This window comes from Anabrus simplex, chromosome 10 (assembly GCF_040414725.1).
Source record: "Anabrus simplex isolate iqAnaSimp1 chromosome 10, ASM4041472v1, whole genome shotgun sequence".
Taxonomy (NCBI): Eukaryota; Metazoa; Arthropoda; class Insecta; order Orthoptera; family Tettigoniidae; genus Anabrus; species Anabrus simplex.
The window spans coordinates 6,867,391-6,881,684 of record NC_090274.1 but is presented as its reverse complement, the minus strand read 5'-3'; the positions used below and the strand labels follow the sequence as shown (position 1 = coordinate 6,881,684).

The 14,294-nt window shown below is 40.5% G+C and overlaps 1 protein-coding gene across 2 annotated transcripts in view; it reads right to left on the bottom strand.

The window, feature by feature from the left end:
* The window catches only part of Cog3 (conserved oligomeric Golgi complex subunit 3), an 83,537-nt gene that overhangs the window by 6,104 nt on the left and 63,139 nt on the right, over positions 1-14,294 (bottom strand). Inside the window, exons 14-15 of one of the 2 annotated variants that reach the window (XM_067155072.2) lie at positions 10,688-10,897; positions 5,718-5,931 (exon numbers count right to left, since the gene is read on the bottom strand). In XM_067155072.2, coding sequence (XP_067011173.1) covers positions 5,731-5,931; positions 10,688-10,897 — 411 coding nt within the window. In that variant the 3' untranslated portion in view covers positions 5,718-5,730. Of the gene's footprint in view, positions 1-5,484; positions 5,932-10,687; positions 10,898-14,294 lie in introns of those variants that run through there. The other variant, XM_067155071.2, reaches the window with a different exon arrangement.

Sequence of the window (14,294 nt, the reverse complement as noted above, 5' to 3'; positions counted from 1 at the left end):
TAAAACTGCGGATCGTCTTTTTAGAAGACGGTGAACTGTTTCGTCAAGTGCAATCGTCTTTGTGAGAGATACTATTAATAATACTGACTACAACGGCCAATATTGGATCCATGTTGACTTAATCACAGTAAATATCACATAATATAATAACAGTAAATATTCAAATTACAATTTTTTTAACACACAGTATTGACTAGGCGGATCGTCCAGCTCTCTATTTACTTTGTGAGAATGTTGTTGTTCTTCTGCCATAGGTTTTTAATTGCACGCCAGACGGCACTAATATAGATACCAACTGAATACTTATACTTTTATTTTCAATTCTGAAAGTCTTTGAAAAACAAGCAACGGTCTGGAGAAGTTTATTTAGAAGTAAAATTACATACGTATGTTCTTAGAATCAAGATGGCAGAGCACTTTGCTAACAATTATGAAAACAAACACTTGACTTTCGAAGCTCTTAGTTACAATACTGATGGTGACAGTGATTATTGTGTTAATTCCAACAAGGAAATTATTCCTGAAAGTAGTGAAAGTGACAGCGAAGTACAAGGTGCCTCGGAAGTAATGGGAAATCTCGATAACCGGAACGATGTTCGAGTTGGTGCAGATTATGTTATTATTGGTAAGTTGAACAGTTGATATTTATGTAAACTGTTATAACGACTTTGATCACAATATAGGGAAGAAGAAATGAGATGAGCTGTAAGTTTGAAATTCGCAAGAAGAACTCAAAATTCATTTCAATAAAAAATTGTTTTAATTAGCATTTGAAATGAAAAGTGGAGAACTGATGTAAGAATATACATGTGCATTTCAGTATATTATGTTTCAGGAATAAATTATCTATCAGACATTCTTTTGTTAGAGCAGAATATTTCAACAATTTCCTTTGTTCAAAAAAATTATAATTGGATTTTACGATAGTTATAAATCGAAATGATATTTCTTGTTATTTCTGTTATCTTCACATAGATCAGTCTTTCAGCTTTCTATTGGTGTATAATATGGATTTATTAGGATTAATATGCGATTACAGGCATGAATTTATTTTCATGATGGATACTGAAGAAAATAACTGCAGCATTTGACAGACAGACCTGCAGAAAATCAGAAAAATGAAGGACAGAAGAAACAGGCACACTGAAACACATTACAGTTTATATTTGTTTATGGCAATCTGACAATATTCAGACACTGCACCGTTGTTGCAAATAACTGAGAGTAATCTTGCATCAACCAGCAAAGCACTCCACAACCAAAAATATTGCTGACTCTAATAGTGGGAAGGTATGATTCATATATGAAGGTGGAGATGGAATTTAAACAAAGAGCTGCCTTATTTGCAAGATTTGACAGCTGTCACCAGAATGCTGCAATATGATCGGAGCGGAAGTTACAGGGAGAGTTGAGAGACATCATTGCTCTGGGTAAACTTGAATTTTGCCTCCTGTCAACAATAATACAGCCCTTCTAATTCAATTTTCTGTTTTGTTACATACCAAAAAGACAAATCAAAAATATTTAATTTTATTACGGCGGCAGGTCAGAGAAACATCTGTGGACACTGCAGAACAGTGTACTGTAACTCACGAGAAAATTATTAATTCTGAATTAGGTTTTTCATTGATGATGAGGGAAAAATGTGCCCAAATGTGACACTAGAACCGCCATGGCATTTTCCAACTCTATTTTGGTTACAGTTTTTATTGTAGGATACTGAGCTGCAATGACTTCCTGATTAATGGTCAGAATCATCCATATTAAATATAATTAAATTTGCACACCTACTACCGCTGTGTTAATTATCGTAATAAAATGTATTATACCACATGTCTCTCGCTGAGATATAATCATCTGCTCATCATTAACCTATCAACAATGGTAATGTTAAAAAACACAACAATGGAACTCGGATATATTATGAATGGTACGAGCATCTCCATTTGTGCTGTCATTCGTTATCTTGTCACTCGTGGACCACCTCCTATCAACGAAGAAGAGTTGGCTGAGTCTACTGCATAACATTCCTGAAAATACATCTGACGTAGAGTGTGGTCAAAATATAGAGGACCTACGAGGAGAAGGTGCACGTGAACATTACTACCAATCGAGTGATCGCTCACAAAGCAGTGATCCAAGATCACGCCGAAAACTGAATTGTTCAGGCTGAAGGTAAGTAGTAGTTGTTGTTATAACAACTTTGGTGAAATTTCTTGATTTATACTATATTCAAATTATAATGATGCCTCGCATAGACTGAGTACTGCCAAGTTTTCAATTATTCTATTACAGCCGCAGAAAATGTAACCCGTAAAGCACGGTATCATAGGGGACGCAAGAACCAAGATAAAAACCTCCCATGGCCAGATAATACGTTACTAGGTACTGATAGCATCACGGAGTGGACTAAAGTAAACTTTGGGAAGACTACACCCGATAGGTTTGCTCATTATAACACATCGAAAGAAAATGCAGAAAATTCTCCATATTCAAAACGGCATTTTTCTGATGGCAGTGCAAAAAGTGCATGGTATCTTCTTATGGATAAATCATTGATGAAACACACAAAGCCATAAACTGAAACAGAGGCAAAATGATAATAATGAATATCTGTGCGTATTGAGAATGAAAATATAATAATTTTGATAGTGCTCAAAATGACCGCATTGACAGTTCTAGGTATATAATATAGCCTATTCTGGCGGTTTTAGCGTTAACCAGTTGGTCAAAGGAGATGCGACTTTAACAACTGATGGAAATGATGGTCATTTTTCAAGTCTGGAACATTTTATCCATCGTTAAACAATTAAATTTAATTTAATTATTAATACAGATGGGTTTAGGGGTATTTGTACTGTGGGTAGCAGGTATGAACCGTGTTCAAAGGCAGCCCTGTCCAGGGAGTGGCGCTCCTGCCTTTGTGAGCGCCAGAGCACACTGACCTGGTGTGCATCATCTGGTAAGGGTTCCCGCTCAGGGTTATGAGCGAACACCTCAACAGAATCTACTTCGGAACAGTGGATATTATGGAAGAGGCAGTCCAGTACTGAGAGAATAGTATGAGTACACTATGCATCATGTAAGGAGCAGCCTGAACAATTGTTGGCAGTAGCTCGCCTTTGGGAGGGGCAATGCCATCGTAACAGCAGCCTGAAAGTGAGTGATCATCAACACCCCGACCTGACGAGCTGGACAAGAGCAAATGAAAATGCTCAATACTCAGCACATAACTTTTTCAGAATTTAGCGAAGATATACTTGGGCGCACGCATTATTTTAAATAAGGTTGTTATCGCTTTGCCTCAAACAATGGATCCTGTTATACTGTAGTCTTGTCCAGCCTTGGTTTGTGAGGCATCAGTAGCAGAGAAGTGTGAACCACTGAAGTTTGGCTGCAAGTTAAGCTTTGAGTCATTGAAGATGCAGAAAACATTGGAAACCGTGCAGCAGGACAAAAGTATGATGTCAGAGAAAGTTTTACTCGCGACTGGCAAAAATCAAGAAACGAGACTCGCCAGGCATTTTGCACAAACATTGTTATACAACTTATACTGGACAGCACACTCATTACAATAAAGGTATAACTATCATAAGTTATGAGTTTCATTATGGTCCGTATTGACAACTGATCACTATCAAAGGGTAGACAAGGGTCCATCTCAATATTGTTTTATACAAATTTATGGTATTGAATAGGTGGACCCTTCTCTACCCTTTGATAGTAAAGGTATAACTAGCCAATTACAAATATCGGCGGAAGGTCACGATAATTCTGACCAACGGGCTACATTCCCAACAGAATGTGTAGATTATGATGCGTTTGCTAAAATAAATTTATATTTTAATGTATTCGGATTTGAAGTACATCATTATGTAAGAATAATTTCCTGTAAATTGAAGCCAATTTTTATTTTTAAATTCTCTCTTAAAATTCGGGTGTGCGGACCATTCAATGGTGCAGATTATTCGCGTACATCATACATCCAGTTATTTTTAGTGCACATATCTAGCTTTTAATGTGCACACAAGCATGCTTCGTATGTGACACATTAAGGAAAAAACAAGTTAATAATAATAATAATAATAATAATAATAATAATAATAATAATAATAATAATAATATTTGCTTTATGCCCACTAACTACTTTTACGGTCTTTGGAGACGCCGAGGTGCCGGAATTTAGTCCCGCAGGAGTTATTTTACGTGCCTGTAAATCTACCGACATGAAACTGTCATATTTGAGCACCTTAAAATACCACCGGACTGAGCCAGGATCGAACCTGCCAAGTTGGGGTTAGAAGGCCCGTGCCTTAACCGTCTGAGCCACTCAGCCTGGGAAAAAAAGAAACAAGTTAACAGAGTGGAAGTGTAAATGATAAAAGTTATGTACAAAAATTGTGTTAGAAGTGTGAAGATGAGTATAGGAAAAAGAAAATGGTTTAAAGTTGAAACTGGTCTCCGACTATTCATCATAGTCATGGATGAAATTCATAAGAACATTGAACAGAGATTGGGAAGACAGGCAACAAAAGCCATGTTGTTTGCAGATGATGTAGTGATATGAGGTGAGGATGAAACAGAAGTGCAAAAACAAGTAGATGTATTTGGGATGAAAGAAAGCACAGAGAGAGGTAAAACAATAGTGATGACAAGGGGAAGGAAGGAAGGAAGGAAGGAAGGAAGGAAGGAAGGAAGGAAGGAAGGAAGGAAGAGAAAAGATAAAACTCAAAAGGTAAAATTCTGGAAGTGGTTAAAAGTTTCAAGTACTTGGGCTTGGGAAGTGTGATCACAGAAGATGGAAAGATAACCGAGGAAATTGGGAAAAGAATACAAGAAGCAAACAGCTTCTTCCAGAGTGTAAGGGGTATTTTGTGGAACCAAGATGTTCTGAAGAAATGTAAGAAAGTATTATATTCAATATTATTCAATACAGGCAGCGGAGATGAAATTCCTAAGAGGTATCGGGCGCAAGACCAGAAAGGAGAGAATTAGAAATGAAGAGATAAGGAAAAGGACAGGACTCTTGAAACTTCAAGACAGGATAGAAACAACAAAGCTAAAGTGGTTTGGGCATATTATGAGAATGGGAGAAGAAAGAGTGCCAAAAAAAGAGAAGTTAACAGGAAAGAGACCACAAGGAAGACCCCGAAAGAGGTGGACAAATTCAGTGCGGGAGTGCATAGAGAAGAGGGGAGGAAAACCAGGAGATGTACTTAAAAAAAGGAGAAGAGTGGTGGAGAGACAGGTGGCGATGGAGGTCCTTGATTCACAACCCGACCCGGGAAGCTGGAAACTGGAAATGAAGACGATGATGACAGGCATGCTTATTTTGCTAATTTTTAGTTCGTATGAATCCACTCCCTTGTAACAGGCATCCAACAATTACTGATTTAGTAAGCTTCTCCTACATTCCATTGATCGTTTATTTCTACAGCCTCCTGCTTATGTGTGATAAACTGGAGATACACGAAAGAGCCACTTCAATTAAATGAGCGATCATAATCTGAAAACTCCTCAGAAGTAACGCACGTCCACTGAAGTGCTCTGAAATGCCATAATGTGCGACGTAATAATTCCAACTGTGTTTTGGATCCAGAGAAAAGAAGGAAAGTTTGAGCAACAACATCACGAACACTTATGTCGCTAGGCAGTCTTCGATAACATTGAAGGTACTGCGGAAAGTTTCCTCGTGTTGAGATGTGTACGGTAGGTACCTATGCTTCAGTCCTATGAATCTTCGCCTTTCTCTTCGTGAACGACGACACTCTTTTTGGTAGGTTCTTGATTGGCACTTGCTAGAGACACTGACGACAAAAGAACGGTCACCTGCTCTGGAGTTGGGCAAGCGACAATGAGCAGGTCGTCGCTGCTGTAATGGCCGTTTGCCAGAAGCTGCTGCAGTTGGAGGAACGTAGCAACGATATTGTTCTGAAACAGAAACAAAGATACTACACATGTGACCAAATTACATGCATTACATAAGCTCACCTGACAAAAAATTATTCACCCTAGTACGCACACACACAATGATCGTTAAGCCTGTACAGACGGTGCGGCGAACGAGTCCGCACTGCCTCTACGTGAGCATAAGGCAGCAGCGATCAGTGAGACACTGATGTTTCAAGAGGACAATGTAAGTCAACTTGGGTAGATGTAAGGATGTCACAGAGTGGCAAAAAGGGTCAATCGTGTTTGCCCGTGCCCTACGGTGTACGAAGTTGCTGGATTTGTTGGTGTTTCGCAGCAGATTGTTCAACGAGTCTACAAGCAGTGGTGTATTATTCGTGGCCATGAAACACATCATCAGAATTGTAGTCGTAAAAAGATCCTGACTGAGAGGGACCAAAGACGCGTTTCGCGGCTTGTGAATCAAAATCGCTTCCAAACCCGACAGGAATTGCTGCAGTCAGTGAATGAAAATCCATTCCAAATTGTTAGCGAGAGAACTGCATGCAATGAACATTTGGAGTGTGTCACCTCAGAAGAGGCCATTGCTCACACAGGCACATAAGGTCGCGCATCTTCAAAAGTGGACAGTAGCTGACTGGCGGAATGTAATGTGGTCTAGCCTGCATTCCAATGATGCACGTTGTGCCAAATGAAACATTTCACCCTGGATGTGTGCCAGGTCAGGTGCAGGTGGGTGAGGTGACCACTAACATGAACCACCATGTTTATTTAAACATTCTGGCATGTCAGGTGTTGCGTTTCAGTCAACATCTGCACGACTTTTCAAGACGACAACAGCAAAGTTCATCTGGCTGGACGCATATGTGACCGCTTTTATGAACACTACCCCCACCCTGTTACATCTCGAATGGCCTGGAAAACTACCTGACTTGAGCCCCATTGGAAATCTGTGGACATGTTGGAACAGTGCGTAAAACGCCGACCTCAGCATCCCCGCAATTTGGCGGAATTGTGCGATCAAATCCTCAGCGAGTGGCTGACGTACCTGCACAATCTTGTGGACTCACTTCCCAACCAAATCCAGGCAATTATCCGGAGTTCCACGGTATTAAATGATGCTCTGTGAATTAAAGAAACACCCCCACAATTCTGTGCTCTCATTTAGTTCCATACTCAGGCTAATCCTCCACTGTGAAGTTCATTATTCTCCTAGGTAACCCATCCTCCTCCATTCGTCTTACATGACTCCACCACCGAAATGGATTGATACGCATAAGTTCATCCATTTAGTTCATTTCTAACTTGGGTTTTTATCTCTTGCTTTCAAGTATCCCCCTATCATTGTTCCCACGTGTCTTCTCTCACTAACTTCCTAATTAAGATAAAATGTTTTCAGGCAAACTACTACGGATCAAAACATGATTTTACACTTTCACTGATGATGATGTTTGTTGTTTAAAGGGGCCTAACATCTAGGTCATCGGCCCCTAATGGTACAAGATGAGATGGCATAATAACTTAAAATTTAAAAGTAACCACTGACTAGAATTTTAAAAATGATGAAGAATGATTATGGATCTTATTCACAATGCGTTTTTTCCTCATAAATCAAATTGAATTAAAATGTAATAGAATTAAATAAGGCATTGCCTTTAAAGTGAAATATTATATTTCATTGAAATTAAAAGTTTAAAGAACATACGTAAAACAGACAAAAATAGATAAAAACAGAGTTAAAAGAATAAAAACCTGGTCAACAAAATTAAAAATTAAAAAGAAATACAATTTTAACTTTTATAGGGATAAAACACGCCACCATCTCCCATAAAACACATGACAAGGTCTGCTGACTGCTCATCATCTCATAGGATGAGGAAGAAAGTAATCGTATATTTTAGACTACAGCGCATATTGGTCCCGTCCGCACACTCCGAAAGAATGTGTACCACGATAAAATGACTGCCACAAGTACACATTGGGGTGGCTTTTCCCTTCAGTAAGTTAGAATGTTTTGTTATACAATGGTTGATCGCAAGATGACAAAACACTACTTCTTCTTTCAGACAAACCTGAAGGGAAGTCTTCCATACCATTGTAGTTCCTTGGATCATTCTCAGCCTACCATTCCATTTCCTAACGGGACATAACCAAATGTCTCTGCTGAGAACGAATCTCACCGGCTGGAACGTTGAAAGGCAACAGGAGCGTTGTAACCGCCTCCTTGGCTGCCCTATCCCGCTACACCCACGTGGCTTGGGAGCCACAAAAACGTGATTCTGCTGTTTGCACTCCAACACCCAGTTACACTTTCAACTTTGCAAGAAATATTCTTACATAATTTCAGGGAGTGTGAATGCATGAATAGCGTTGCAGAAATCAAAACCATAATCTTGTGTGCATCCAGAGCCTCCGACTTGAAAGTTGTTGGCATACTGTGAACTGGTGCTGATTTATGGTGTCGAAGGAGGGTAGAAACTAAAGGCTTCATCAATGAACAGACTGCAGGCGTTAGAAATGTGGATGTATGGCAGAACCCGTGGGTAGACATCATCACCAATGAGAAGGTGCTCCGCCACGCCAGGAGCGAGGTACAAACCCTTGTCACATCTTTCAGAATTACAGATAAATCAGAGAAGGGAAATGTAGATAGAGAACGTCATTCTGCTCGTGATGTGAGCCTACAACAGAATGGCAAGGAGCTGAATAGTCGATCGGGGATAAGCTGTAACGAATGATGAAGTCAAAGGTCATGGACATTGCATTTGTTCCCCAGGGCAACAGGCCAGTGCCTTTGCAGCAGGATCCCTTCCTATGCAATCTGAGTTGTAGAAAGAGAAAAAAAATCATACAGAGCTAAATTCAATAAATATGATGGATGCTGGAATACAGCGATTTGTTTTCGTGCACCACTATTCCAGCTGTGAGGGAAGGTGCATATTTGGAAAGGAATTATCATCAGCCGTATGAATCAAGTTGCTACAAGCATTTATGCAGTGTTCTTTTTGCTGAGGAGTCAAACAATGGGGTACAAATTTCAATTGCATGTCATGAATTTTATTTTTAACATCCATATTGATGTAAATACTCAATTATACAATTATGAGTATTTTATTCAATACACAATTCAAACCTCTTTGAGGGGGGTGAAATGTTTAATATCAAATGTTCAAAAATCATGCGTGTTTCGACCCTTTAAAAAGTTTGTTTCCATTTAATTACACCATCTCGAGCTTAAATATGTAACGTATCATTAGTTAAGAACTTTTTATACTGTGTCTCTTTTAGTTAAGTACCATGTTTTGTGAAACACTTGTACTTTTAAGCTAAAAATTCACTGTAGACGGCCCACAGATATGGGTCAAAACATGTACAATGTTTGAATGTTTGACCCCCTCACAGAGGTTTGAATTGTGTGTCGAAGAGGAAGATTGAATAAAAGACTGATAATTGTATAATTCAGCACTGTCAATACAGATATGAAGCTAATATTATATAATAGTAAATGTCATCATCATCTGTTTACCCTCCAGGGTCGGCTTTTCCCTCGGACACAGCGAGGGATCCCACCTCTACCGCCTCAAGGGCAGTGTCCCGGAGCTTCAGACTCTTGGTCGGGGATACAACTGGGAGAATGACCAGTACCTCGCCCAGGCGGCCTCACCTGCTATGCTGAACAGGGGCCTTGTGGAGGGATGGGAAGATTGGAAGGGATAGGCAGCGAAGAGGGAAGGAAGCGGCCGTGGCCTTATGTTAGGTACCATCCCGGCATTCGCCTGGAGGAGAAGTGGGAAACCACGGAAAACCACTTCCAGGATGGCTGAGGTGGGAATCGAACCCACCTCTACTCAGTTGACCTCCCGAGGCTGAGTGGACCCCGTTCCAGCCCTCATACCACTTTTCAAATTTCGTGGCAGAGCCAGGAATCGAACCCGGGCCTCCGGGGGTGGCAGCTAATCACGCTAACCACTACACCACAGAGGCGGAATAATAGTAAATGTTCAAGTCAATAATTGAGAAGAGTCCATCCTTTTCACCACCAGAAATTGTATTATCTTTAAAAGAAATACAAGTAATTTATATTGAAAGTACATGTTTCATCCCTCATTTGTGACATAATGAGCTTGAAGAAAATACACATTCCAAGATGCATAACAAATAAAACACACTAAAATAATTTCAAACTTTTAAAAAGATCTGGTGTTGGAAACAGTGGACTCTTCTCAAATACTGACTTGAGTACAAATTTCAAGCACAGCTTTTTCTTCTTCAAAACATTGTGGAGAATTTCCTGAACCACTGTTTTTCTGCAATCATTCTGCAAGCAGTCAGTGATACAGCAACCATGAATTCTTTCCATGTTCGCATCAGCCACCCCCACCTTGCATTGTATTCAATTGCCTCTCGGCTTTCTTTGAATCCCACATACAATTCAAAACCTTTCAAACGCAATACACAAGTCATTATTGTACATTTCTGTTCCCGATTCACCGAGTTTACAGTTAAATTTAATCACTGCTTGCTGTTCTAATCTCAGCTTCTCGACAAAGCAATGAAAGACCTCTTCTCACCATTAAATGACAGTGACAGCATTAACCACAAGATCTAACCAAGAGACAGTGCCACTTCTAGGTGAGGGGGAAAAACAAAAAGTTCCAGAACTTCACAGACAGAGGATGTATGTCATGAGATGCGTTACCGATACCAAACAATCGCTCAGTCATTCAGATATGTATTTATATTTTTTAAACCTGATTCTTAAAAGGTGAGTACGTACCTTGATGGGTCTGAAGAGAATGAATTCAGTCTCTCGGTTGGCCAGGTACAACTGCATGCTACGCTGTATTGTTGGCAACTTGGTCTTGATTAGCCTCTGCGTTTCGCGGACCAGTTTACCCACGGCGTCCGCACTCGCAAAGGGCTGCTGCGCCAGGGTGATGTTGTTGGTAGAAGACACCTCAGCGCTCATGCTGAGGAATACTTGTGCCTGTTGAGAAGAACAGTACACATTACTAAAAGAGAACGTCCAAAGTACAAGGATGTACATTTAAAGATAAGGATTGCTAGGTGTTACGGCTGTGCAGCTTAAGAGGTATAGCGTTTTCCCTTCATCCTCTGTGGATCACAAGTTTAAACACACCGGGAAGTGGTCCGATTTCTGGTGGGCAGAAAAGAACTCTGTTCAGCACTCTCCATGTTGTACAATTTGCGCAGGTAAAAGATCTCTGTCACGAAACTGCACTACAGATCAGCAAAATATAAGACATGCAAGCAGCCCAGACGGCATCAAATCAAAATGGCTGCAGTTAGTAGCCGAGACGATGGGTATGGGAAATGCCGGTCTAGTCTACAGAGAAGAGAGTAGGTAGGTTATTCAGTCTGTCAAAACTAATTTATGAAAAATAATTTACTGCTTCTTTTTAATTTCTGTTTTCATATGTTTTCTTTCTCACATAGTTTCTAAACGCATTTATACATAAATTAGCTTCAACAGACTGAAGAAACTAACCAGTTACATAAAAAATTAATAAAAATAAAAAAAGTGAAATTTGGCAGAAGTGGGATGTTTCTCATGGAAGTGACTTGGTCTCCTCATAGAGGTGGAGGGAGATTCCGAGCAGATGCTTGACCAGTTTGGAGAGAATCACTCTGTTTTAGCACGGTAATGCTTCTTGTCGTACAGCAAGTTCTGTTTGTGAGTAGTTTTCGTAGACAATAAGGTAATGCAAATGAACTGGCCAGCCCATAGCCTCTGTCTCAATGCTATCGAACACATCTAGGATGAATTAGAATGGTGACTTTGCTCCCGACCCCAACAACCCACATCACTTATTACGCTTACTACGGTGTTGAAGGAAGAAGGGTCTACCATTCCCCCAAAGATGTTCCAACGACTAATAATCAAGTCTGTATTTTACAGGCTTGTACGCCGTGATCTAGGAGCATATCATGGTCCTGGCGTTTCACTGAAAAATGCATTCAGCATCTTCAACGATTCCAACTGACTTCAACGCCTACAAAGCTCTTAATGACATGAAGTGGTGTCACTCTAAGCCACATGCAGATTTAGCAACACTGCCTCGTAAAGCACGTCTTAATTCACCCACGAAGTGATGTGACTGGCTAACTTCAGCAGCTAATAAAATGACAATGGTGCGAGATATCAAATTATTTTTTTCAAATTAGGTATCAGTGTGACCAGTCCTCTATTGCTCCTATACTTGGAGCACATTGTTTCTAACCAGCCCGTACAGTATAACTTGTTATAATATTTATGCCCAGCTCACAGTCTAGGGGTTACAAACCTCCCTCTTACCTGGAGGCCCTAGGTTATTTATTTTTATTTTTTTTTGCTGTTTGCTTTACGTCGCACCGACACAGATAGGCCTTATGGTGACTATGCGATAGGAAAGGCCTAGGAAGGGGAAGGAAACGGCCGTGGCCTTTATTAAGGTACAGCCCCAGCATTTGCCTGGTGTGAAAATGGGAAACCACGGAAAACCATCTACAAGGCTGCCGACAGTGGGATTCAAACCCACTATCTCCCGGATACAGGTTCACAGCTGCACGCTCCTAACCGCATGACCAACTCGCCTGGTACCCTAGGTTTAATTCCTGGCCAGGTTAGGCAATTATTTCATCAATCTGGGGACTGGTTCAAGTTCCACTCGGCCCATGTAAAAAACAATTGAGGAGATGTCTGATGGTAAGATAGCAGCCCTGGTTTACAAAGCCAAAAATAAGGTTGGAAAGGACTCATCTACCTCACTGCATCCTTCAGGCTGAGCTGCAGTCGTTCGTTAGGGCAAGGTCCATCAGGACAGTAGCCATAACATTTATGACATGTTGGTTAAGACCAATATAATAGTCACCAAAAACAATACAGAATTCAACTCAAGTTTAGGAAGACAGGAACAACAGGATGAACGTAATGAGAGATCTGGGAAGGGGGCATACACAGGGTGATTGAGCTAAGTTGTCCACCTCAAATATCTTCTGATCCGTTAAAAGTATAGACATTCTGTTTTCAAATTGTTAAATTGTACTAAGGGGCTCATAAAATACTCTCCTATTCTTCTCGATCACTTACGTAATTACCAAGAAACAGCTAGCAACTTTGTATTTTTAAATGGTACTACACTAATTTTACCCAATAGAACAACTAAGAATCGAGCAACAAATTCAGTGATGTGTTTACTTTGCAAATCAGACGAGTACTTTTGGAAATATTCAAGCATTTCAAAGTGCGGGAATTAGAAAGATGTGCCAGTCGCTGTGATATCCAGCTTTGCTGATAAACACACGTACCGAACGTACTGCAATGGTATTGTGCAGTAAAATGTTTCATGGTCAGCCACACTCGTAAGAATAACATTAGAAGAGACTTTCACTAGAAACTACATGGGTGAGTTTTGTTTAATTTTTAATTTTAATGTGTAAATTAATTCAATTTTCTCAGGTTCACCAGTACTTAATAAATGAACACTAAATTAAAGCCACTAAGTTCATTTAATGAAGCCGAGCTTTCAGCCAAATTGCATTGGCCTTCATCAGAGCTTCCGACAGTGAGCAAAGAAATTCATGAAGGTATGGACCCTGTACAACAGGACAAGGACAATCTCCACATCAATCCCAGTTCTGTTACATCTACCTCCTCTCAGTCCCGGACGAGCCCCGTTCTGCATCCCAGATTCACCAGCAGGACAGGCGTCAACATTCATTGAGGGCCATCTTCAGTCCTTACGTGGGATCAGTGTAGGGCAAGAAGAACGCCAGATAAGTACAGGAAAAGGGAAGAAATATAAAACAAGATAAATACAGGTGGTAAAAAAATAGGAACACGGGGCAAACACAAAAGGAGAAAAGGATCCCAAATGGGATAACATACGAGTACAGGAAAGGAACGAGAAAGTGTCTCGTGGCTCAACAGCCCTCGCATCAGGAAGATTCATGCTGAAATCAATAAAACAACACTAGTGATCTCTGGAAACAGGATGGAAATCAATGAAAGAGGCAGGTGTGCAAGTGGATTCTTTAAGAGTGTGGGAGGACTGATATGGAACAGGGATGTAAAGGAATTATCTACAAGACTTATTTCATGCCAGTCCGCCTCTGTGGTGTACTGGTTAGCGTGATTAGCTGCCAACCCCGGAGGCCTGGGTTCAATTCCCGCCTCTGCCACAAAATTTGAAAAGTGATACAAGGGCTGGAATGGGATCCACTGAGCCTCAGGAGGTCAACTGAGTAGAGGTGGGTTCGATTCCCACCTAGCCATCCTGGAAGTGGCTTTCCGTGGTTTCCCACCCACTTCTCCTCCAGGCAAATGCCGGGATTGTACCTCACTTAAGGCCACGGCCATTTCCTTCCCTCTTCCTTGTCTACCA